The following is a 24,295-nucleotide window of genomic DNA, read 5'->3' on the forward strand; positions in this document are numbered from 1 at the left end:
TTTTTCTTTGGTCATTTTAGCCTTTTAGGCCAGGGTGAAGGGAGTATCTGCCATCAAACAACAAGACAGCCGCATGTAACTACGATGGTGTTTGCTAGTTCACCTTACCTGCATTAATGTAATAACGTGGTTAGCCTACTCAATGTAAATTACACACGAACAACATTAAGCTACTCGCCCAGAGAAGAACGGCTGCTGCTGCCATCATCATCCGTCATCATTTCTGCTACACTGGCAGGGCTAGGGGCCAGGACTCTCCTCTTCGGGTTATTGGGGGATGTTGCAAACTCCGGGGTCCGATAACAGGCACCACACCCGCAGTAGATGTGCTCGGTGTGAGGTCTTGCAGCAAGCTATCAAATAAGGTGCATTTCTAGGCTTTTAAAAAAACGCTATCCGTCGCCAGGTGTTTCATCAGATTCGAGGTGTCACCTCCTTTGCACAGTGTCATCTTAAAGCACTTGTTGCAGGTTTGCATCTTTTGCTGTGAAGTACAGCCAGACTTTTGACTTAATCTGTAGCTCTGCTCTAAAAGAACGTACGCACGTACGCCTACTATCCTCGGAAAGGTAAAATGATTGGCTGGAATCCAAAGTGTATGACATCTCAGGAAAAAAAAGCACCGAAATAAAGCACTGAAATGTACGCTGCTTTTCGGTCTGGTTACTACCGTTTATGTGATACCGGTACCATCCCTACACTCAAAAAAATGAAACGTTGACTTTAATTAAAATTATTTTGTCAACAGGTTCCACGAAATTGAATTATGTTAGTTTAAAGCAAAAATCTTTAGTTCATCTAATTTAAAAAAAACTACTTAAGATTAACAAGACATATTTAAGACTAACTAAATCAAGTTATGTTGTATGAACATAGATGATATATTTTCAGGTTAGATAGTTTAGATTAGTTACTTCAACACATTTCTTATTTGTGGCAGTAAAATGTTAAATTTAAGTTAGATTAATTCAAATATTATATTTTCAGCCACCTTGTGCTTTATTAATTAGTTTTACATAAATCTATTTTGTCAACAGGTTCCACACAAATGAATTAAGTACATCCAACTTATTTTTTAAAATTTCTTTTATTGCCAACACATTCAGTGAGCATTTTTGTAAACCCAGTCCAAAATAAAACAACAGCTCATTAGGGTTAGTAATTAACAGTATGTAGACAGATGCAACATCAAGACTTTAAATTAAATGTCTGTATCTACCAGAAATAGAAGAAAAAACAAAAAAAAACGCATTGAAGATCACATAACACATTGATAAGATGACACTTGAGTTATGCACATGTGATGCTAGTAAGGTCTGTGAGTGTTTTTTTCTTTTAGTGTCTAAAATGGATAGCAAAGTTGCTATTTGCAATGATTGCTTAGGGTCAGTCCAGTAACACAATGCCAATGAAGTGCTTTCCTTTAACAATGCAAAGTGAAGTGTCCACCTCAACAGCCACAATTTAAAAAAAATTTATGTAACAACAACAACAACAATAATAATAATAATAATAATAATAATAATAATAATAATAATAATAATAATAAATAGTCCACTGATATTAGCAATCAAAGAAAATTACATCACCATCCCAAATAAAACTTTAACAAAACATGCCAACATTATGGTCTAACAATAAAACAGCTTGTCAGCGTTCAGTTTTTTTGCAACAGCACAGCAGTAACCATTTAACACTCGCCACTGTCAACATTTATTTTACCAGTGTTTGGGCAAAAAACTTCAGATGTAAACATTTTAACATGGAAACAATTGTTCGTCTTTAAAAGTCCACAAAATATACATTCATCCTGCATTCCCAACTTGGATGATCTGATATCCTCGTGTTGGTGTTGTTCCCAGACCATCATGAAAATGTTGTTCCAGGTTCAACATTGCAAGTGACCAATCACATTGTTGTGACGTTATTCTATTCCAAGCCATTCGTGCATTTATGAAATTCCAATGTTGCAAGGACAATATCAATTCTGCTTACTGTTTATTAAAGGGTTACGGTTAGGGTTAGGGTCAGTTGATCGGCGGACAGAGGCGGTTTCACGCAGCTTAAGTACAGTTTTTTGTTTTACGCCGGTTTTTCCCGAAGTCGCAAAAGTATGACGTCACAACATTCTGATTGGTCACTTGCAATGTTGATCCTGGAACAACATTTAGTATGATGATCTGGGAACAACACCAACACGAGGATATCAGATCAACCTCCTAACTTACCCTTATTTTTAGTATGTATTGCAATTACCTTTACAATGCACACAATGTAACACAAACTGAATATGAACATATTTCCACCTCATAACAATATGCCTTGAACGCTAATATACACACCACCCTTCAACATTTCTGGTGCAGTATCATCTCTCAATTAAATCCTTTAAATCTCAATACTTTTGATTGTCTCTTAGCTTTCAGTCTTGAGGTTAACTGAGATTCAGTGCATATATCCCACCCATTAAGAGTGCACATGCAGAGGCCAGGTCTTCCAGGTCATGCAGGACACACTAGATGGTTATACCCACATCGGCTGGAGGAGTGCTGGCATCAGCTCTTTCGATGGTAAAGATAGCAAGGGTAATTTGTTCCAGCTCCCTCTGAACAGCTGTAGCTTAGACACAAAAACATAGAAAAATGGCATCCAGTTTTAAAAAAAGAAAGAAAAAGGGCCAAAGCTACCCTTTAATGACGTAAACACAATATTAGGAACATGCACCCCAGTGCGCCACTATTTTAGACTACAGATTCAACGATAAATATAAATAGTTTGGGTATACAAGAAGATTTCCCAAAACATTTAAACAGGTTCCATGCAAATTACAACAACAACAACATTACAACATGCAACAACATTAGTTATTCAAAATTTGGTTTAATACAGATAAAAAACTAAACTAAAATTACCAACCAATTATTCTTTGAAGAGGATGCTTGGGTCTTCATTCAGGTAAAAAGGTAGTGCCCTGAGGACACACTCCCTCCCCTTTTCAATGGTTTCCTTCTGTAGAGAGTGGCAGAGATACAGGAAGAGAAAACAGATATACTTTAGGATGACAGAAACTCACATTATACGCAAAATGAATGACATAGCCACTGCACAGATAGACATGTACACAAGACCAACTAATCATCACATGGACATGAATAGTTAACCTGTTGGGCAGGGTTTCCACCACATTATATATGTCCATAATGGAGGTAAAGACAAACTAATACATCATCTTTTTTGCATTCAAAACATAACATAAAAACATTCACTTCTGGTTTAACCTAAATCAAGGGATCAGATTTTACATATGTTTAGGTAATTTAAATTTTCCAACGTTTTGAGTACCAAACTTTGTCTTGCTTAATATAAATGTAAGTGCACTGTGCAGCTACCATACACTAGCTGTTTAAATTTGAAAATGATCTTATTAGCCATAATATTTTGCTACCAACAGAATAACGCACCTGTGTGGCTGGGGCCAAAGTTTGTCTAATTTTCTTCCCTGCAACGCCTCCTTTTTTCTTGAAGACTTTTATGAGCTGGTCAGTGTATTGGTCAAGTTGTGTAAAAAGCCTTGGAACATGTGCAGCAGTAGTAATCCTCACATATTCTGCTTCCACCTGAAAATATGTCAACAAACACAACATACTGTACTGTAAATATACATACTATATGTACACATATACAAACTAAAACTAATGTAGTAAGACCTCATTAAAGCTATAATTTTAACACAAACATTTACACAAAATGCTAATGGAGCCATTACAGCTTTTATTGTTATTTATCAAGTTCCAAAAAATATTGATCACAGCTGATCTGAAAAGAATTTCATGCCTCAGGCCCTTGAACTGCAACCTTTACCATGGTTCAGATGTGGAGAAGAAATAACAGGGGCATGGGATGGGTCACAAAAGAAAACTTAACTTATAAAACAGTTTTGTTTTTAAAAGTATAACAGTTCACATACCACATACAAGCTCAGCAATACCACATACACCACATCAGTATAGGAGGGAGCAGGTAAAGGCAGGATCTGAGATTTATAAAGGAAAAAAAAAATTAATTCCTTAATTTCAAGAAGCAAATTATTGTTTGAATTACAACTAAATAAAATACTACTCAGAAGAAAAGCAAGAGATTGACACTGCCATGTGCTAACTTTCTATAGAAGCAATTATCACCAGGTCTGTCGACCTCCATTGTCTGTCCACTCATATGTCTTGAATAATTTTATTAAAAAAATTAAGTGTGTACTTTCACAAACTGTAATTTATAACTACATTGATATGTATAACTCCGCTAGGAAACATGCTGTATTTACAGACCATTTTTACATAATACAGATTACTGATAGAGCAGAACAATGGTGTCACAGTGGCTTTCGCCCTTGACTTTTTGGATTTTAAATGTCACTTTATGCTATCCTTGCTATCCTATTCGATATTTCCGACTCTCGGATTACAGAAAAGGAATCCCAAGAAAGCAAATGGAAAAATAACCCCTTGAAAGAATAACCCCATGAACCCCTGTAGCTAATCCCTTAATAAAACAAAAAACAATAAAAATGTTTCTTACACAGTCCACAAAATAAGCATGTCCAGGACCCAGTAAAACTAATGTAAAACAAGCACACGCAAACGATATAACATGTCTTGTAAGACAAACGCAAAATATAACCATGCTGGACATATAGATACTACACAACATAGTCAAAGAAAAAAGTGGTCTTACCTCTCAAAGAAACAGCAGCTTGGCGCCAAAACAGCCTTTTTCAGTTAAATTTGAAGTCTTGTGCATGAGCAGGCACAAGCCGTGAAACCTTCTTGTTCTGCGCGGTTTCATTACAACTGTTTTTGCATTACTGCCACCTTGTGGATATACAAGGTATATCGATCCTAATTGACTTAACTTAAATGTTATGCGATCAAGTAACACATTAGTATTATGTACGTTGAATAATAGACACAATTACGTAGACTTGATTAGAAAAACATATGTTAACTTAACAAAAACATATATTTTAAGTAAAATGAAAATAAATAATTAATATACACTGAACAATCCACCTCATTCATTTTTTTGAGTGTAGCGAACACTACATCCCTAGAAAATACACAAGAAAAAGATGTAGAATTCTGGTATTTATCTTTTTTCTTAATCTTGTTTGAAAATAGACAAAAAAAAAAAAACCCACACACATACAGTAGCCAAAGGTTCCTGGCAAAAACAAACAAACAAACAAACAAACAAAACAAGCAGCAATAAGCGGTTCTGCACAAAATTCAAATTTTTTTTCCTTAGTTGGGTTTTTTCCATGCATGGTTGGGCGCTGCCTGATTTGAGAAAACCTTTGTTCCTGTATGGGATGTAAATTAACCTCCATCCTACCAAATGACAATGGATTCATCATGTAGATGGTAAACTTCCCATACTAAAAATTATCCATCTCTGGACTGCTTGCTTGTGTGTTTATTACATTAACCTTTTAAAAATTTAATTTTTATATTGGGGGTATAAGGACCCTGACTGGTTTCATCATGTAAATACAATAGAAATAGTACTTACATTAAATTACTAAAAACTAACTGATACCAGAGTCAAAAGATGGTAAAAAAAGCTTTGAAGCAATAATGAGGATTGCATGTGGGATAAAAGTACAATCCAAAAGTTACAATAAAAAGTTTTGATTTTTATTTTACAGTACAAAATATGCTAATATATTGCAGCCTTGCAAACATATTTTTTCTTTAGTTGACATTATTGCACAACAGATCATATTTTTGAGAAGAAATATGGTTTTCTATTATTATTTGGCTATTACTGCACATCTGCTTCTCACCGGTGTTAAATTGGTGACATCAATATCATGGCAGTAAGTTAGAAAGAAAGAAAAATAAAAATCATATGTGAGCAAGGTAGGCAAGTCGCAGTAATCTGATATGATTCAGTATGACTAATGTTACTGATGAACTACTACTCCAGACCTGAATTTCATCCTCTAACAGAAGCCACAGATGTGGCTGAAACTGTAATTAGTTAAAGTATCTTGATTCTGTCTAAAAGAAGGATTTGTTTCCAAAGACTATAAGTTTGAGAACTGAGAACAGCATTGCAACATAACTGACAGAATTAAATGATTCTTCATGTAAAGCATCCACTTACACCTTCCCAATCAAAAAAAGGAAAAAGTAATATGTTGCTGAATTATCCAAAGAGTCCCAGTAAATTCATAAATCCACTTTTTCACAGTAATTTGGTAGGTTTATTAAAAGCTATGATTGAGTGACCAAATTTGGCTCAGAGAACAGTGTCCATGGACATCTAGTGCTATTTTCAAAAGTGCAGCAGACTTGCATCTTCTAATGCTCATGCAAAAGCAAAAGAACCCCCATTTGTTTCTGGCAATACAATATATGAACAACAATACAAGCTAAGTTTTATTTATTTATTTTTTTACCCAAAATAAACAAAGACTTCATCTAATCTCAAGGTTTGAACATTGTAATTTTCTGAATACCCTGACTGTTACAGTTTATCAGTAACCCATCCATCATTTTCAGTGCAGAAAATACTGCATCTAAATTATGATCTCTTTCCAGCATTGTGGACTGCACAGCTTGCATGCTCAAGGACCTTTTGCACGCTGGTGTCAGATTTTAATCTTTGTGGCTTTGAAGGTGACTCGTTTAACTCCTAGTCAGGGCTAATCTGTCTGGATTTTGTCAAATGTTAGAACAGCCTGTATTCTAAGATAAGGGCTGGTCGGGGCAAGAACTGACTCTAGCAGTCTGCTTTCAGAGGATTTGGAGGCTGAGCCACTGTGGTTCAGGAAAGACTTTCACACATAACGGTGGGAGGAAAATAATTCCCAAAAATCAGCAGCACATCTATAGCTTCTGAGCACAATCCTTTAAAAATGCAGTTGAGCTGAAACACCACCAGGCGTTCATTGTGGTCTTATGTTATAGAGGAGCCGCTGACTTTCATTCTGCTGTAATTGCACATTCGAGTTTCAAGTTGTGTCTTTTCGGCAGAGAACTCGTGTTCTCCTGTTATCAGAAAATTAGAAGCCAAGAACTGCGTGGGAGTCAAAGGTAAATCCACAAAGCACTCTCTGCTTTTTACTAGCATAATGCCAATGCCAGATGAATGTAAAACCACCCTGCATCAATAGATTAGGCTTAGCAAAGTTGATATAAGGGTCCACCAGAAGCAAAGAATATTTAATAAAGAAAAAGGATGTTTTTCCTTATTTAGTGTACTTTTCCAAATATGGACTTTGAAATTTGAGGCAAAGGAGGCCTTTGCCCTGAAATGAAGCACTTTATGGAGGTTGGAATTCAAATTCAGGAGCCTCAAAATCTTTCTCCGATTGTTATGGCTAATTACATTTATCAAAAATAGAAATGGGAATTGGATTCTTAAACTGTCCATCAAGTATTATCATTAGCCTATTAATGATTCAAAACCTTTTCGCTAGACTTGTCTTTGTAGGGAAACAAAAAATACAAAAGATAAAATGAAATATTTCTTAGGATGAATACTGCGATTTGATGCCATATCAGGCACTGTACTGTACTGGCACTGTTATATAAATACTGTCCATACACACACACACACACACACACACACACACACACACACACACACACACACACACACACGTGTTTTCATGATATATCAGTACCTATGACAAAAATGTGACAAATGGGAACGTGCCTTTCTGAAGGTCCTAGAGGCATGGGAATCACAAAAAATTTGACCCATGCTTCCAGGAACACGCCCATCTGTTGAGATTTTGGCTAGGGTTAAATTTTGGTCAAACCTGAATTTACTGCTACTTATGAGGACACTGTCAGGTTTATGTGACTTATGAGTACCATAAGGTCACACACACTGATATTTCATGTTTAGGTGAATTGTGAAGCCCATGGATACACACATAATTTTCAAGTATACATGACTTATAAGGACCAGGTAAGGGTAGGGTCTGTATTTTCAGCTTGGCTCCTTTTGAGATTACAATATAATAGGCATGGATGCACAATAGTAATGCTCACCAGTCGGGTAACTTCTGACAGAAATATCAGACATTCATGTGTTAATACAACACAGTAAATCTGAGCTGTATAGAGACTTAAAAAGAGACATAGCTCAAAAATGTGGTCAGTCTACTTTTTAAGTCTTAATATTGTATTGCATTAATTTTGCAGTGAATGTTTATGTGAATAAAAACATGGAACATTTTCTGCCTTTCTTATTTTTTAATTACAAAATGCACCCATAATAAACAGATTTATGGGTATAAACAATGCAATGCAGAGACCTGTAATACTGAAATAACTGTGAGTGACCTGCAATACTGAAATAACAGAGTAACAAACTATCTCCCTTGAGTATTAACTTATGATGGCAAAAACCAGGAGAAAGGACTGAGTAACTTAGTCATTACTAACCCAACAGACAAAGTCAAAAATTAAAAAAAAATAAAAATGAAAATCAAGTTAATTTTAACTGATGCAGCATTCCTGAACCTGCATTTTGTAATTTTATTTATTCATCTTTCTTTTCAATGCTACGATCCTGTTGTGGATGTAATACTTTATGGCAACCCAGTCTCTGCCTTTCAGAGCTGCCGGCTCTGCTTGGATGCAGGAGTCACATTCCTTTTTGCCAGGTACTTTGCAGCTTGTTATGAAATGAAGTAAGTGCCGCTCAACAGCCTTTACTTCATCATCTGTCCACTTGCACCTTGCCTTCCCAGCTGTCATAAATGGAAACAAAAAATATATATCTTAATGCGAATGTAAGATAAGAGAGAAAATATTCTAGTTTCTAATGTGAATACAAAATGTTCTTAAACCTTGCTTTCTACTGGAGCACTTTAAAGGAGCAATAAGCACAATTCATCATACTTAGGTTGAAGGAATTAAAAATGGCTATGTGAATAATTAGAGGTGTAATTTCATCTGGAGTACAGCATGAAGTCACAATCCCTCTCTCTGTGTTGATCTCCAGCCATAGACTTTGGTTTGGTTTACAGGCAGTGCAAAACAGCACACCTAGCAGTGAAAAGATATTGCTTATTGCTCCTTTAAGGATGCTTGGAATGAACCATTTGAAGTGCTGTGTTCTGCTGGGAATCAAATAAGATGAAATGATTTATGATAAAAGCTCTGAATAGTGTCATGCCTGAAAAGAATAAACATGTCCATTGATAACAAGTATATTCACTTAAAACATTTTGTATATGGGTACCTTTACCCTTTCCTGGTGCAGTGTTGCTGATGTTTTTGCTGTCCAGGGTGGTTGAGGCAGAAGCGCCCTCCATATTGTCCAGGGTGGTTGAGGCAGAAGCGCCCTCCATATTGTCCAGGGTGGTTGAGGCAGAAGCGCCCTCCATGTTGTCCAGGGTGGTTGAGGCAGAAGCGCCCTCCATGTTGTCCAGGGTGGTTGAGGCAGAAGCGCCCTCCATATTGTCCAGGGTGGTTGAGGCAGAAGCGCCCTCCATATTGTCCAGGGTGGTTGAGGCAGAAGCGCCCTCCATATTGTCCAGGGTGGTTGAGGCAGAAGCGCCCTCCATATTGTCCACGGAAGCTGAGTAAAGTGTGTGGCTTTGGTTCCCAGAATTCTTGGTCCTTGAGCCTTTGAAAAGTAACAGTGAAATATGAGAATTAATGCATTTTTTGTTTGCATTGTAGGCAAAGTCAGCATTGGGCAGTGTGTAATTTTACATTTGATATGAATATTTTACATGTGAACATAATCTACTAATAATACTCATCAATACTCAGGCATCTCCCTAGAAACACATTACTTGCATGCACTACCTCTCAACTTGTGTGCCTAATCTCACAGAAGTGGACCTCCTAATCCTTATATTTAATATTTGCCTTTGTATTGCTTATTTATGCATTTTGCCAGACTTCAATGTATCCAGATCTTTTAGTACCATATTAATGAATGGTGTCTACCATTCTGTCTAATTTATATACTGCTGTCCCTTAAGCCCATCTAACATGACATGAACCTATTAACTGTCTCCAGTCTCATAACTTAAAGATATTATCACACACTGGGCAAGTCAAGATACCTTTGTGTTGTTGAGGGTCAGTGATGGTTTCTCCACTGGAATCATCATCACTTGTAACTGCTTCATCTTGTTGGGGAAAAATAATCAAGACAAAATATTTATATTAGAATCTGCTGAACATTCACAAATGTTATATTCAAAGATAACTATGTTTCAAAAAAAAAAAAGAAAGAAAAAGAATTCACCATCAGGATTGATCACGATGTCATCCAGCCCTTTCCCCTGCAGGTCAGACAGTTTTCCTTTCTCCATTGCAATCAACAGTTTGCTGACTTTTGCAAGCTGCAGGGTACTCTCTGGAAGCCGGTAGAATTCTCGATGGACACGGATGTCGTGTCCGAGAAAGGTGGCAAGTTGATCCATTTCATTTTCTTTTAGATTTAGTACTGTGGACAAAGTGGCAACTTGTTTCCGCAATCTTGTTGAGGTAAGGGCCTCTGGGTACTTTGCACCACATTTATTTGCATACTTGCGAAAGCAGTCAGAGCCTCTGTAATGGGAAAGGACACCTGGGCGTGCAAACAAGTACACATTCTCTGTGTGGACTTGACACTCACTTCTGGCTTTTGCGAGGAGCTCCATTGCAGTGATCATGTCAGGTGTGAGAAGCACAGGTACCATTCTTGATCTTTTACCACGAATCTCAACTCTGTCAAAGTGCTTTGCAAGTTTCCTTTCAAACTCAGTTAGGCCGATCATAATGTCAGGATTCAACTCTGTGCGATTCCGGGATGTAAAAACCTGGAGCTCCATTTTTGAAACTTCTCCTTGCCTTTTTCTGTTAAATAGCACTACCTGCGTCAAAGTCACTTGAGCAAGATTTCCGAAGGTTGTGCTGTTGGGTTTTTCCTCAAGGTCCTTCATGTACATTGCGGACTTAGTAGCAAGAAACTTATGCAGCAGTGACACATCCTGTGTAAATGGCAAAATCTGTGGTTTATTCCATTTGGCTTGTTGAAGTGTGCCCAATGCAGCAGCTGAAATGGACTCTGACCACTTTTTTTCATACAGAGTGGCAAACTGCTTGGCTGACTCTGCAACATCATAGCGATTTGCAATGATGGCTTTACACTGCACAATGCTTGCAACTTTAGCCAAACTGTGTCCCAATTTCAAAGCCAAGGATGGGGTTTTATATGAGTTGCTCTCCTGCTCATAACCAGCAACAGCTCTGACTGCTTGTATGACATGGGGAAAGTTAGTAGGCATAACAAGGTCTTCTGTGCTCTTCAAAGGTGTCATAGCTCTGGCGGTTATCAATAACCTTGCGATCTCTCTCATTTTTTGGCGTATGTAATCATTCCTTTTCTCATTTGGTTTTCTGCCATTGTACAGTGACTCACCAAGGCTAAGAATGTCTCTTTCACTCGTTACTACAAAGGAAATGTCATCCTGATTCATTTCACAAGCAATCTTCCATACAGCTTCATGAACTTGATCAGGTTTCGGTAATTGCAGATGCATCCGTCTTTGCCCAGAGGGAGCTTCCTCATTAAACCTCTGAGGGCACCTTCTCACATGCCTCCAAAGGCAATTTCTTGCATATAGTCCTTGACAAAATTTACAATGACGGTAGTCCTCAGATCCTGTTGCAGTAGTGGGTCTTCGACAAGCAACCATTTCTCCAGCACCAGAAGTTGCCACAGTAGCATTATGGTTAAAGTTTCCCCTCTTCTTAATAGAGCGCAACAAATCTCTTCTTTTGCAGGATCTTTTATCATAACTGAAGGCGCTTGCAACTTCCGGCACATTACCGTGGGCAGATTCAAGGTGCCTTGCCAATTTAGCAATGGCCTTTTTACAATATAGACAGTATTGCTTCTTGTTGTACTTGCTTTGTCTTTCCGTGTTTGGCAAAGGTAGGACTTTTATGGAGCTGTTTTTAGGTGATGTGACCCCTGATGAATCAAAACTGCGGCTTGTTACCGAAGTACTGTGACTGCTACTTCTCAGTGACAAACTAAATGTTGTAGGTTTCTCTGAACTGGTGATCTTCCCACTGTGTCCTGAAGCCGTCTCCAATGCCATGTCATTTAACGTATTTTGGGGAACCACAGATTCTGTGATTTTCATGTCCACACTATGGAGACTTGTGTCAGAGGAACTGCCACATGAATCTGGGAAATAGTCTTTATCTTCATAATCCGTACAATCTGAGAATTCATCAGTAGAGATCTGAACGAAAATGGAGAAAAAGCATCTTTGTATTTATTAATAGCTAGAATGTCATTCCCCCTCCAGTAGCAGAACATTCTGCAATCCATGACTTGATGAAAATGCATTCATGTAGTAAATATGCATAATTACATAGCATAAACAATTTGAATGAAGAAGAAAAAGGCAGCTGGCTTACCTGCTCTGAGGTAGCTGTCTGGTGAAAGGTGAGAACTCGAGATTTTTGTCTGGCCTTACATGAAACGTAACAAATTCAATGTTTGTAATTATAATTCATTTGAAAACTAACTCAAAATTATTATGCAATTCAGTATACTGTAAAAAACATTGCTAGTAGGTTAAGAAATGAAAAACAATGCATTGTAACTTAATAGTGAGAATGATTTAACATACATATCACACACTTTGTGTCATGTCATTTTGACATAAAATCTTGGGTGAAAATTCATTTGTGAACCCTGTCAATCATTAATTATATTTGCTGAGATGAAAGGCTGCATTGAGTTCACATATATGTCACAGATACATTAGTGAACATTATTGACAGGAGGATCTGAGTTCCTTATTCTAGATATTATAGAAACTTAACACAGTACAGTTCTGCTACCCAACAATATGAGGACAGTGTAACACACACACACTAGAGTTGTTGGTCCAACCATATGAGGACGTATTCTGAAACACACTCATGTTCTTCACAGCTTGAAACAATATGAGGACATGACGACTGAACACATGTAGAGTTCATGTTCCTGACTTCCAACTTGTCCTGCTGTTGTCAATAAAAGCTCTAAACCCAACACTGATGTAAAGCCATCTATTTCCCCAGAAATCCAATCATGTAAACTGATCAGCTTCAGGTTAAATGGACAAAAACGTGTAAAAGGACAAAAATATTAAATTTAATTGGAATAAAGACCAAATTGATGCTTTAAAGGGAAAGTTTGGACTAACAACTGGTATAGCCAATTTCCTTCTCCTAATGCTAATGTTGATTTTGGGAAACTTTCACTCAAACTGATTGTTTTAATACAATCAAAGTGCATTTCATTTATGCACTAGGCCCAACTGACTCATATACTTGATTCCAAATACAAAAATTTATGCGTAACCTGTTGGAGGAATGAAGTGGATTTGTCACTCACTTCTTGGTCTGTAGGAGGTTGGGACAGGGTCACAACACTTGGTGTCTGCAACAAAAGACAACAATATAATGTCAGAAACATTCTGTACTACAAATGCTGACTAGCTCATTAACTACAGATCATACTTGTTTCAGTGAACATTATTACAGAAGGATCTGACTTCCTTATGCCAGATTCTATAGAAACTTAACACAGTACAGTTCTGCTACCCAACAATATGAGGACAGTGTAACACACACACACTAGAGTTGTTGGTCCAACCATATGAGGACGTATTCTGAAACACACTCATGTTCTTCACAGCTTGAAACAATATGAGGACATGACGACTGAACACATGTAGAGTTCATGTTCCTGACTTCTAACTTGTCCTGCTGTTGGCAATAAAAGCTCTAAACCCAACACTGATGTAAAGCCATCTATTTCCCCAGAAATCCAATCATGTAAACTGATCCGCTTCAGGTTAAATGGACAAAAACATCTGTAAAAGGACAAAAATATCAAATTTTGTCAATAAAACCCTGCACTGATCTACTCTGGTCTTCATAACTAGAATAATATCTATCTTTTCATCTACTAATATTTAACATTCCCTGTACTGCACAATCTATGAAGAGGATTTACTTACCAGAGCTCGCCATGGCCACATAGATTCTCCATAGTCATAGGTGATTTCACTCTCCGCTTGGATATTTTCAATAGCAAACAAGCAGAGATGAGGTTTATCCTGGACTGCCAGCTGTTTCATCTTGCAGTTTGGGTACTTGTGGTCATCATTAACCAGCCGGCCAAGTGAGTCGTCTTCACGGGAGGCATCAATGCTAAAAGTGAAGAAAAGAACATATGTTTTGTTCACTAAAAACATAATGTTGTAAAGAACAACTGATATTGTATATGCCTTTACTTACCACCATGTGCTATTTTTCCATTTAAAATCAAATAGGAAAGCAGTTTGCTTTTCTGTGTACTTTTTCTGCCGCTTGTCCCGTTCATGTTCTGAGATAAGCTCCCCACGGTACTCGACCACAAAGGATCCCTTTTCAATTGGTTCAGAGGCAAATACACCACGTCCTAATACAAGATGTTCAATAAGTAGCGTTAAGTAATACAATCCAAATCAGGTTTACTGCAGCTGATCAGCCACTGACAAAACATATGCAGAACAAACAATCACAAAATGTTTTAATTGTGAGGGGAACATCTAGATCAGGGGTGCCCAATCCCGGTCCTCGAGAGCTACTGTCCTGCAGCTTTTAGATGCATCCTTGTTCCCACACACCTGAATCAAATGAATGGCTTGTTATCAGGCCTTTGCCAAACATGATGGCATGCTGAAGAGATCAAACCATTTGATTCAGGTGTGTGGGAACAAGGATGCATCTAAAAGCTGCAGGACGGTAGCTCTCGAGGACCGGGATTGGGCACCCCTGATCTAGATGCTTACGTTCAGGGCTGCAACAAATGAGTTGATACAATAAATAAATGCTAATAATAAAAAAAACAATTATTAAAATAGTTGGCAACAAATTTCAAATACATGAAAATATAAAACATTTTTTAATCTAGATGATAGATAGATAGCTAGCTAGCTTTGGGAGGTTCCCTCAGGGAAACTGAAGCAATTGTTATATATTTGTCACGGTCCGGGGCAGCGGCCGTGTGGAGAGTGGAAGGAGGACCCAAAACGCAGCACTTATTCAGGTGTGAGGGTGATTTATTGATAATATCAAACACAAAGTGGAGATGGCAAACAGAACTAAGGATGAAACTAAACTGGGATAAACTACACAGAGGAGTGGGAAACCTGAACATGAAGGGAGAACAGCAGGGAGAGCACGCAGAGGATTACACCAGGTATGAACACAGACGACGCGACGAGGAACAGAGGCAAACACACACTATAAATACACAGAGAGACACTGGGAAGTCACACACAGGTGGGAGACACAGCTGGACCTGATTAACCTGATGAGACAGGGGAACACTAACACCAGGGACCAACAGAGGGAGCACAAACCCAGAACCCAGTGTCTAAAATCCCAAACACAAACCATCCCAAAACAGCCATGAATAATAATGAAAGTAATAACAATAAAGAACATAAACACAAAGTCACCGAGTCATGGTCGCAGGGCCATGACAATATTATTAAATATTATAATAAACATTAGTTGCAGCTCTGGTAATATTCATGCAGTAGCCATAAGGAACAACATATAACATACCTTTATAGTCATTGATCCATTGGGCCTTTAAACAAGTCTTGTCACTTCCAGATAAAATAAAGTGAGCAGCCTCTGCTTCAGGACGAAGTCTGAGTCTTCTTTTTGACATGTTCTTCACTCTCAATCTGCTCAACCTGTACACATCTTCATGAGAAAATGACGAAAAGTCAGCAAGACAAAACCAACCAGTACTTTCTTTACATGGTATTTTAAATAGTATTTTTCTGCCTTAAATCACAATGCATTTGCTAATCAGACTAATATACCAGTGCAAACACTTTGCAAATGTAATGTGACATTAAATTACCTTCACGAATAATTTTAACATGCCAATACACGGACAAATACTGTAAACTGTGCACTTTACTACCATTACTGAAACACTAATGTCATTGATTTGTGCTAAACAGGAAAACATTAATATTATCATTTAAATCCCAGAAAACATATCTTGAAATAAAATGCGTGTTGCAGTAGCCTACACTTAAAAAGAGCTTAGACTGACTGTCTCTGCAGTTGCAGATGCAGAGAGGGCCGCAGGCCCTTTAACTCCAGTGGAAATTTAAAAACAATTAAATTTAACTTCTAATATCTGTTGCTGAAGATAAAGCTAAAGTATATTTATTACCATTTATCATCATGCACCATTTTAACTTTATTCAAATCGATTGTGTGTTGTTTCCATTCCATTTAGCTAACATTAATTAGCTTGTTAAACATACAACTTTACCTCGAAGCGTGCGTGAAATCATGGATATCAAAGGTAAATACATACGTCAAGATAAATCTCTCCTGAGTGCTGAAGGTCCCGGATGTGCCGTTCACGCAGAGCTCCGGCGAGTTTGTATCTTGCCGTGACCAGCAGCTCTTTGGTTGAGGCTTTCGAACAATCAGATGCATCTTTACTCACTTGTTGACCAATCAGAGACGTCGTTCTATGCTCCACTGACGAAATGCTGCATCCTCTCACCAGCCACGGTCTCTCCTCGTCCATTTAACAACAAAAACACAGCAACACGTGCTGTATTTGAGGTAGGAACACTTGAGAACTGTCACAATGTTTTGCAAACTGCTGTTACAGTTAATTTCGTTCCGTTAATTTGTTTGGTTCCTATTCTGAAGTAACACTTAATACACATGGGGTTAGCTTGCTGGTCTAGTTTAAGTTAGCATGGGCATGCTGTTCACTGATAGAGTAAGGCCAAAATTGTCCTGATATTGTCAGTGTGTTATCATAAACATGTCCTAATTTGTCATGAAAAGAAGAGCAGCACCCCTAGACCCCCAAGTGAAAATACAGATAATAGATAAGCAATTTAAGAAAATAAGTATAATGTATATAATAAATGATTTTACTGTCACTTTCCTGGGTCTGTTGACCCAGCGTTTTAAGTTTTAGTTTGTTTGGATGTCGATGTTTGTTTATAAGTTCTTTAGGTTTGCTAAGTTCATTTGTTTATTAGATTACCCTTGTGATGTCTGTTTTATTGGGAAAGTCCTTGTCCTATATGCAATGAGTCTAGTTTTGTTTCCCCTTGTCCCAGCTGTTCCTCATCCCCTCATTATCTCTCTGTGTACTTACAGTGGCTTGCAAAAGTATTCGTCCCTCTTTTCCACATTTTGTCACATTACTGCCACAAACACAAATTGTCATGGTCCTGGGTCGGTGACCTAGCGCTTTTAGTTTATTATCATTTTCTAGTTTATTATTATGATGATGATTATTATTATTGTTTGAGTTCTATGTCTTATATTTGGTCTGCCTCTGAGTCTGTGTCTCTGTCTATGGTGTCACCCCGTCTGTTTGTGAATCTGTCTGTTTAGTTCTGTGTCTTGTTTGGTTCCCCGTGTCTGAGTTTCCTGTTTTATTGTGAAGGTCTCTGTCTGATGTGAGTGTGTTCACTTTACGTTTCCCCTGTCCCGTCAGCTCTGATTCCTCCCAGCCGTATTGCCCTCCTGTCTCTCATCCCCTGATTACTGGTGTGTGTATTTAAGCCCTGTGTGTTCTCCTGCCTGTTGCCGGTTTGTCTGTGTTCCTCCGTGTCAGTCTGTGTTACTCGGTGTCCTGCTGGTCGTCGTCTCGGCCTCTCAGCCCTTTGTCGTATGCTCCCAGGTCTGTTATTTTAGTTCTTCCCAGTTTAGGTGTCTTCAGTTATTTGTCATGCCCCACTGCTTGTTTGCCACTACACCTTGTAAATAAACTTCACTAGCATTTTCATCCACTGCTTGCATCTCGGGTCCTCCTTCCTCCACACCACACGGCTCGCCTTCCCAGCCGTGACACAAATCAATTTTAATGGAATCCAGCAAAAGGTGGTTCTACAAAGTATTGACTCAGGGGGCTGAATAATTGCGCACACCCCACTTTTCAGTTATTTATTTGTAAAAAATGTTTGGAATCATGTATGATTTTCGTTCCACTTCTCACGTGTACACCACTTTGTATTGGTCTTTCACGTGGAATTCCAATAAAATTGATTCATGTTTGTGGCTGTAATGTGACAAAATGTGGGAAAGTTAAAGGGGGCCGAATACTTTTGCAAGCCACTGTAAGTCCTGTCCTAATTTGTTCAGTGTCAGGTCATCTGTTGTCTTTGGTGCCACGTTTCCATGTTCCAGGTATCTTTGTATCCATGTCAGGTTTCATGGTTTTTTTGTTGTTTTTTTTTTAATAAAAAATATTTTCCCCAGGTTAGGTTATTGTTTATCTTCACCTCTGCCTTCTGTTTTGTAATCTTTTAATTAAATTAAATTTTATTTATATAGCGCCAAATCACAACAACAATCGCCTGAAGGCGCTTTATATTGTACAGTAGATTGCACAATAATAGATACAGAGGAAAAACCCAACAATCATAGGACCACCTATGAGCAAGCGCTTTGGCGACAGTGGGAAGGAAAAACTCCCTTTTAACAGGAAGAAACCTCTGGCAGAACCAGGCTCAGGGAGCGGCGGGCATCTGCTGTGACTAGTTGGGGTGAGAAAAGGAAGACAGGACAAAGACATGCTGTGGATTAATAACAAGTATGATTCAGTGCAGAGAGGTCTATTAACACACAGTGAGTGAGAAAGGTGACTGGAAAGGAAAAAACTCAGTGCTTCATGGGAATCCCCTGGCAGCCTACATCTACTGCAGCACAACTAAGGGAGGATCCAGGGTCATCTGATCCAGCCCTAACTATATGCTTTAGCAAAAAGGAAAGTTTGAAGCCTAATCTTAAAAGTAGAGATTAATAAACGGCTTGCTTTCTGTTAATATTCAAATTTTCTTTCACGTTCCTTTGTGTCTGCATTTTGGTTCCACTCCTCAAATTCATACATATGTCTAACCGTTTTTCCCCACTCGGCGACACACCCGTCGGGGGTCAAACTCTGGTAATTCTGTTCTCAGACATGTGAAGCTAGAGACACCGGCAACCATAGTCAATTGTCTTCCAGGGGCCAGAGCAGGCGACATTGAAGGAAATTTAAAACTGCTGGCTAAGGGTAAACGTAAATTCAGTAAAATCATAATTCACGTCGGCAGTAATGACACCCGGTTACGCCAATCGGAGGTCACTAAAATCAATATTGAATCGGTGTGTAACTTTGCCAAAACAATGTCGGACTCTGTAGTTTTCTCTGGTCCCCTCCCCAATCAGACCAGGAGTGACATGTTTAGCCGCATGTTCTCCTTAAATTGCTGGCTGTCTGAGTGGTGTCCCAGAAACGATGTGGGCTTCATAGATAATTGGCAAACCTTCTGAAGGAAACCTGGTCTTGTAAGGAGAGACGGCATCCATCCCACTTTGGATGGAGCAGCTCTCATTTCTAGAAATATGGACAAATTAATTAAACCCCCCATAATATGACTATCCAGAGTTGGGACCAGGAAGCAGAGTTGCAGTCTTACACGCCTCTCTGCAGCTTCTCTTCTCCTGTTACCCCCCCCCCCAAAAAAAAACATCTCCTTTGAGACTGTGTCAGCTCCCAAACAGACGAAAAACAAAATAAAAACCAGCAACAAACAACTTAAACATAAACAATTACAAAGAAAGAACAATCGATTTGCCTTACAGAAACCTGGTTGTAGCAGGATGATTATGTTAGTTTAAATGAATCAACACCCCCGAGTCATTCTAACTACCAGAAACCTCGAAGCACAGGCCGAGGGGGCGGTGTGGCAGCAATTTTTCACACCAGCCTATTAATTAATGAAAGACCAAGACAGACTTTTAATTCATTTGAAAGCCTGATGCTTAACATTGTCCACCCCAGCTGAAAAATTTTAGAAACCAGTCTTATTTGTTATCATCTATTGTCCACCTGGGCCTTACACAGAGTTTCTCTCTGATTTCTCAGACTTTTTATCTGATTTAGTGCTCAGCTCAAATAAAATAATTATTGTGGGTGATTTTAACATCCATGTAGATGCTAAGAATGACAGCCTCAACATGGCATTTAATCTGTTATTAGACTCAATTGGCTTCTCTCAAAATGTAAAAGAACCCACCCACCACTTTAATCACACTCTAGATCTTGTTTTTAACATATGGCATAGAAACTGAACATTTAACAGTGTTTCCTGAAAACCCTCTCCTGTCTGATCATTTCCTGATAACATTTACATTTACAATAATTGATTACACAGCAGTGGAGAGTAGACTTTATCACAGATGTCTTTCTGAAAGCGCTGTAACTATGTTTAAGAATGTAATCCACCCACTGTTATCATCTTCAATGACCTGTACCAACACAGAGCAGAGCAGCTATCTGAACGCTACCCCAACAGAGGTCAATTATCTTGTTAATAATAATTTTACCTCCTCACTACATATGACTCTGGATACTGTAGCTCCTGTGAAAACTAAGGTTTCAGATCAGAAGTACCTGACTCTGTGGTATAATTCTCAAACACGTAGCCTAAAGCAGATGACTCGTAAGCTGGAGAGGAAATGGCGTGTCACAAATTTAGAGGATCATCATAATTGGAGAAATATTTTGCTGATTTATAAGAAAGCCCCCCCAAAGCCAGAACATCTTACTATTCATCACTGATTGAAGAAAATAAGAACAACCCCAGGTTTCTCTTCAGCACTGTAGCCAGCCTGACAAACAATCAGAGCACTTTTGAGCCAACCATCGTTAACTAGTAATGACTTCATGAACTTCTTCACAAATAAAATTCTTATCATTAGAGAAAAAATTACCAATAATCATCCCACAGATGTAATATTATCTACAGCTACTTTTAGTACCGTTGATGTTAAGTTACTCTTTTTCTCCAATTGATCTTTCTGAGTTAACTTCTATAATTATTTCCTCCAAACCTCCGTGTCTTTTAGACCCCATTCCTACAAAACTGCTCAAAGAAGTCCTGCCATTAATTAATGCTTCAATCTTAAATATGATCAACCTATCTCTAATAATCGGCTATGTACCACAGGCCTTCAAGCTGGCTGTAGTTAAACCTTTACTCAAAAAGCCATCTCTAGACCCAGCAGTCTTAGCTAATTATAGGCCAATCTCCAACCTTCCTTTCATATCAAAAATCCTTGAAAGAGTAGTTGTCAAACAGCTAACAGATCATCTGCAGAGGAATGGTTTATTTGAAGAGTTTCAGTCAGGTTTCAGAGCTTATCACAGCACAGAAACAGCTTTAGTGAAGGTTACAAATGATCTTCTTATGGCCTCTGACAGTGGACTCATCTCTGTGCTTGTCCTGCTAGGCCTTAGTGCAGCGTTCGATACTGTTGACCATAATATCCTATTAGAGCGATTAGAGCATGCTGTAGGTATTACAGGTACTGCACTCCAGTGGTTTGTATCATATCTATCTAATAGACTACAATTTGTTCATGTAAATGGAGAGTCCTCTTCACCCACTAAGGTCAATTATGGAGTTCCACAGGGTTCAGTGCTAGGACCAATTCTGTTTACATTATACATGCTTCCCCTAGGCAGTATCATTAGAAGACATAGCATACATTTACACTGCTATGCAGATGACACGCAGCTCTGTCCATGAAGCCAGATAACACACACCAATTAGTTAAAGTGCAGGAATGTCTTAAAGACATAAAGACCTGGATGGCCGCTAACTTTCTGCTTCTTAATTCAGATCAAACTGAGGTTATTGTACTCGGCCCTGAAAATCTTAGAAATATGGTATCTAAGCAGATTCTTACCCTGGATGGCATTACCTTGGCCTCCAGTTATACTGTGAGGAACCTTGGAGTCATTTTTGACCAAGACATGTCCTTCAATGCACATATTAAACAAATATGTAAGCCTGCTTTCTTTCATTTGTGCAACATCTCTAAAGTTAGAAATATCCTGTCTCTTAGTGACGCTGAAAAACTAGTTCATGCATTTATTACTTCCAGGCTGGACTACTGTAATTCATTATTATCAGAATGTCCTAAAAACTCCCTGAAAAGCCTTCAGCTAATCCAAAATGCTGCAGCAAGAGTACTGACAGGGACTAGAAAGAGAGAGCAGATTTCTCCTGTTTTGGCTTCCCTTCATTGGCTTCCTGTTAAATCCAGAATTAAATTCAAAATTCTACTCCTCACATACAAGGTCTTAAATAACCAGGCCCCATCTTATCTTAATGACCTTGTAGTACCATATCACCCTATTAGAGCACTTCGCTCTCACTCTGCAGGCCTACTTGTTGTTCCTAGAGTATTTAAAAGTAGAATGGGAGGCAGAGCCTTCAGTTTTCAGGCCCCTTTTCTGTGGAACCAGCTTCCAGTTTGGATTTGGGAGACAGACACTATCTCTACTTTCAAGATTAGGCTTAAAACGTTCCTTTTAGCTGAAGCATATAGTTAGGGCTGGACCAGGTGACCATGAATCCTCCCTTAGTTATGCTGCAATAGACGTAGGCAGCCGGGGATTCCCATGATGCATTGAGTTTTTCCTTTCCAGTCACCTTTATAACTCAGTATGTGTTAATAGACCTCTCTGCATTGAATCATATCTGTTATTAACCTCTGTCTCTCTTCCACAGCATGTCTTTCATCCTGTTTTCCTTCTCTCACCCCAACCAGTCGCAACAGATGGCCGCCCCTCCCTGAGCCTGGTTCTGCCAGAGGTTTCTTCCTGTTAAAAGGGAGTTTTTCCTTTCCACTGTTGCCAAAGCGCTTGCTCATAGGGGGTCATACAGTATGATTGTTGGGTTTTTCTCTGTACCTATGAAGCGCCTTGAGGCGACTTTTTTTGTGATTTGGTGCTATATAAATAAAATTGAATTGAAATTGAATTGTACTTCTGTATACTGTGACATTTACAGTTGCTTAGTTAATTAAGTGACTTAATTACTCACTTTTATTTACTAATTGAATTACTAAATGAAGCTGGAATTGTGCATTCTGCAGTTTTTAATAGTGTGTTATTAGTTTTTAAAGAAACAATATGCATTTTATACCATATTGTAAAAAGTATAAGGTAAGTTGAATTTAAAATATAATTAATAAAGTGTTGACTTTTTTCATCAATTCTTGTAGATACACAGAGTCGAGACTGAGCCTGATGATCATACTGAATCAGATGACAGCGGCAGGAATCTCCAAGTTCAACTGCGGATTGCAGATGCAATTATATTAATTCAGATTAATATAAACTCTTCAAGGGTCAAAATCTGCACACACATCATTCTGCATAGTGAAGGTCAGACAATTTGTGCATTGATCTTGAGAAGTAAGACTCATTAATTAATAGTAATATAATTAGACAAATGTTGAAACTTTATATTTCGATACATTTTGTCAACAACAAAAGAAACCAAGCTGTGCAGGCACTGATAACTGAACCTAAAGACCTTCATTTTTGTCAAGATTTGCCTGATTTAACTGTTGTTACCCTTGTTTAGAGTTCACCTTAATATGTATAAAAATGTGAAAAGATTTTGATGTGTGTTAGAATGATTGTTTAATTGGCAAGGTTTGAACGAACAATTTTCAGAAGCCTCAAAATTCATCTGTTACTATTCCACGAATGTTTCAAATAAATTTCACCTCCATTTCAACATTGAATACGACTGTGGACATAAGAGCTAAAAGGTGCTGTCCACGCATGTGTCCGCTAAGCCCCAGAAGGGTATAACCTGGGTCAAATGTGTTATTGTGTCTGACACACCTACAATATGAGGACTCGCAGAGTGACGTCACTGAAAGTGTGTTTAAAGTGTGTTAAGTTCCAAAACTGGCCAGTAGGCGGTGAAACTGAAAGTGAGCAAAAACGCTAAACACACTTAAACACACTTTTTCATAAAATTGTGATGTTTCAGGACTTCCGAGATTTTTGGTTTGGGAGCATGTTGGGAGCCTCTAGAACACTTTAGAAGGCTCAGAAAAATGAGGACCTCAAAAATGTCCTCATTTTTCTGAGCGTCCTCATTTTGTGAGTGTGTTATCATAAAATTGTCCTAAGATGTCATGAAAACAAGTACACACACACACACACACACACACACACACACACACACACACACACACACACACACTTATCTCGCCAACTGCAGGATCCTGTGAAGCATTTGGCCCTTCAAAATTCCAGAATGGCTTTAACCACCAACTAATGAGCAATACCACCATAAGTAAGCAGCTGGCTTTACCACCAGCTGTATCTGGCATGGACACGCACATCCACATCCACATCCCACACATTTACA

General features: G+C 38.4%; 2 protein-coding genes and 1 long non-coding RNA gene across 4 annotated transcripts; all 3 read right to left on the reverse strand.

Moving 5' to 3' along the window:
* Positions 1 to 1,701: 1,701 nt before the first annotated feature.
* Positions 1,702 to 5,056, reverse strand: LOC146649376 (uncharacterized). Of its 2 annotated transcripts, none has more exons than XR_014908255.1 (5): positions 4,732 to 5,056; positions 3,968 to 4,033; positions 3,462 to 3,617; positions 2,917 to 3,009; positions 1,702 to 2,619 (listed from the first exon to the last, which is right to left on the reverse strand). It is a non-coding gene; the product is annotated as an uncharacterized LOC146649376 (long non-coding RNA). The 2 variants fall into 2 exon arrangements; XR_014908256.1 differs by lacking the exon at positions 4,732 to 5,056 and adding an exon at positions 4,576 to 4,718.
* A 3,325-nt stretch (positions 5,057 to 8,381) lies between these two features.
* LOC146649377 (uncharacterized) lies at positions 8,382 to 12,607 on the reverse strand. Its single transcript, XM_085386091.1, has 5 exons — positions 12,447 to 12,607; positions 10,279 to 12,268; positions 10,094 to 10,159; positions 9,259 to 9,645; positions 8,382 to 8,764 (listed from the first exon to the last, which is right to left on the reverse strand). The coding sequence occupies exons 2-5, from the start codon at positions 12,164 to 12,166 to the stop codon at positions 8,550 to 8,552; spliced, it is 2,556 nt and encodes an 851-aa protein (XP_085242217.1). The 5' UTR covers positions 12,167 to 12,268; positions 12,447 to 12,607; the 3' UTR covers positions 8,382 to 8,549.
* Positions 12,608 to 13,326: 719 nt separating this feature from the next.
* LOC146649378 (N-lysine methyltransferase KMT5A-A-like) lies at positions 13,327 to 16,411 on the reverse strand. Its single transcript, XM_085386092.1, has 5 exons — positions 16,369 to 16,411; positions 15,639 to 15,782; positions 14,322 to 14,484; positions 14,042 to 14,234; positions 13,327 to 13,458 (listed from the first exon to the last, which is right to left on the reverse strand). The coding sequence occupies exons 1-5, from the start codon at positions 16,409 to 16,411 to the stop codon at positions 13,342 to 13,344; spliced, it is 660 nt and encodes a 219-aa protein (XP_085242218.1). The 3' UTR covers positions 13,327 to 13,341.
* Positions 16,412 to 24,295: the final 7,884 nt, after the last annotated feature.

Source organism: Rhamphochromis longiceps, linkage group LG17 (genome assembly GCF_057381845.1).
Source record: "Rhamphochromis longiceps isolate RC_006_pf linkage group LG17, R_longiceps_female_GT1.1, whole genome shotgun sequence".
NCBI lineage: Eukaryota > Metazoa > Chordata > Actinopteri > Cichliformes > Cichlidae > Rhamphochromis > Rhamphochromis longiceps.

Bases quoted from the DNA above. Each gene is read 5' to 3' on its own strand.
- LOC146649377 (XM_085386091.1), bottom strand. From the start codon at position 12,166: ATGAAAATCACAGAATCTGTGGTTCCCCAAAATACGTTAAATGACATG. The intron at 10,160-10,278 runs GTGAATTCTTTT...TTCCCCAACAAG, and splicing joins CATCGTGATCAATCCTGATG to ATGAAGCAGTTACAAGTGAT. The intron at 8,765-9,258 runs GTACCCATATAC...CATTTATGACAG, and splicing joins TGCACCAGGAAAGGGTAAAG to CTGGGAAGGCAAGGTGCAAG.
- LOC146649378 (XM_085386092.1), bottom strand. From the start codon at position 16,411: ATGTATTTACCTTTGATATCCATGATTTCACGCACGCTTCGAG. The intron at 14,235-14,321 runs GTAAGTAAAGGC...CTTCACTTTTAG, and splicing joins TGGAAAAATAGCACATGGTG to CATTGATGCCTCCCGTGAAG. The intron at 13,459-14,041 runs GTAAGTAAATCC...CTTTTGTTGCAG, and splicing joins TGTGGCCATGGCGAGCTCTG to ACACCAAGTGTTGTGACCCT.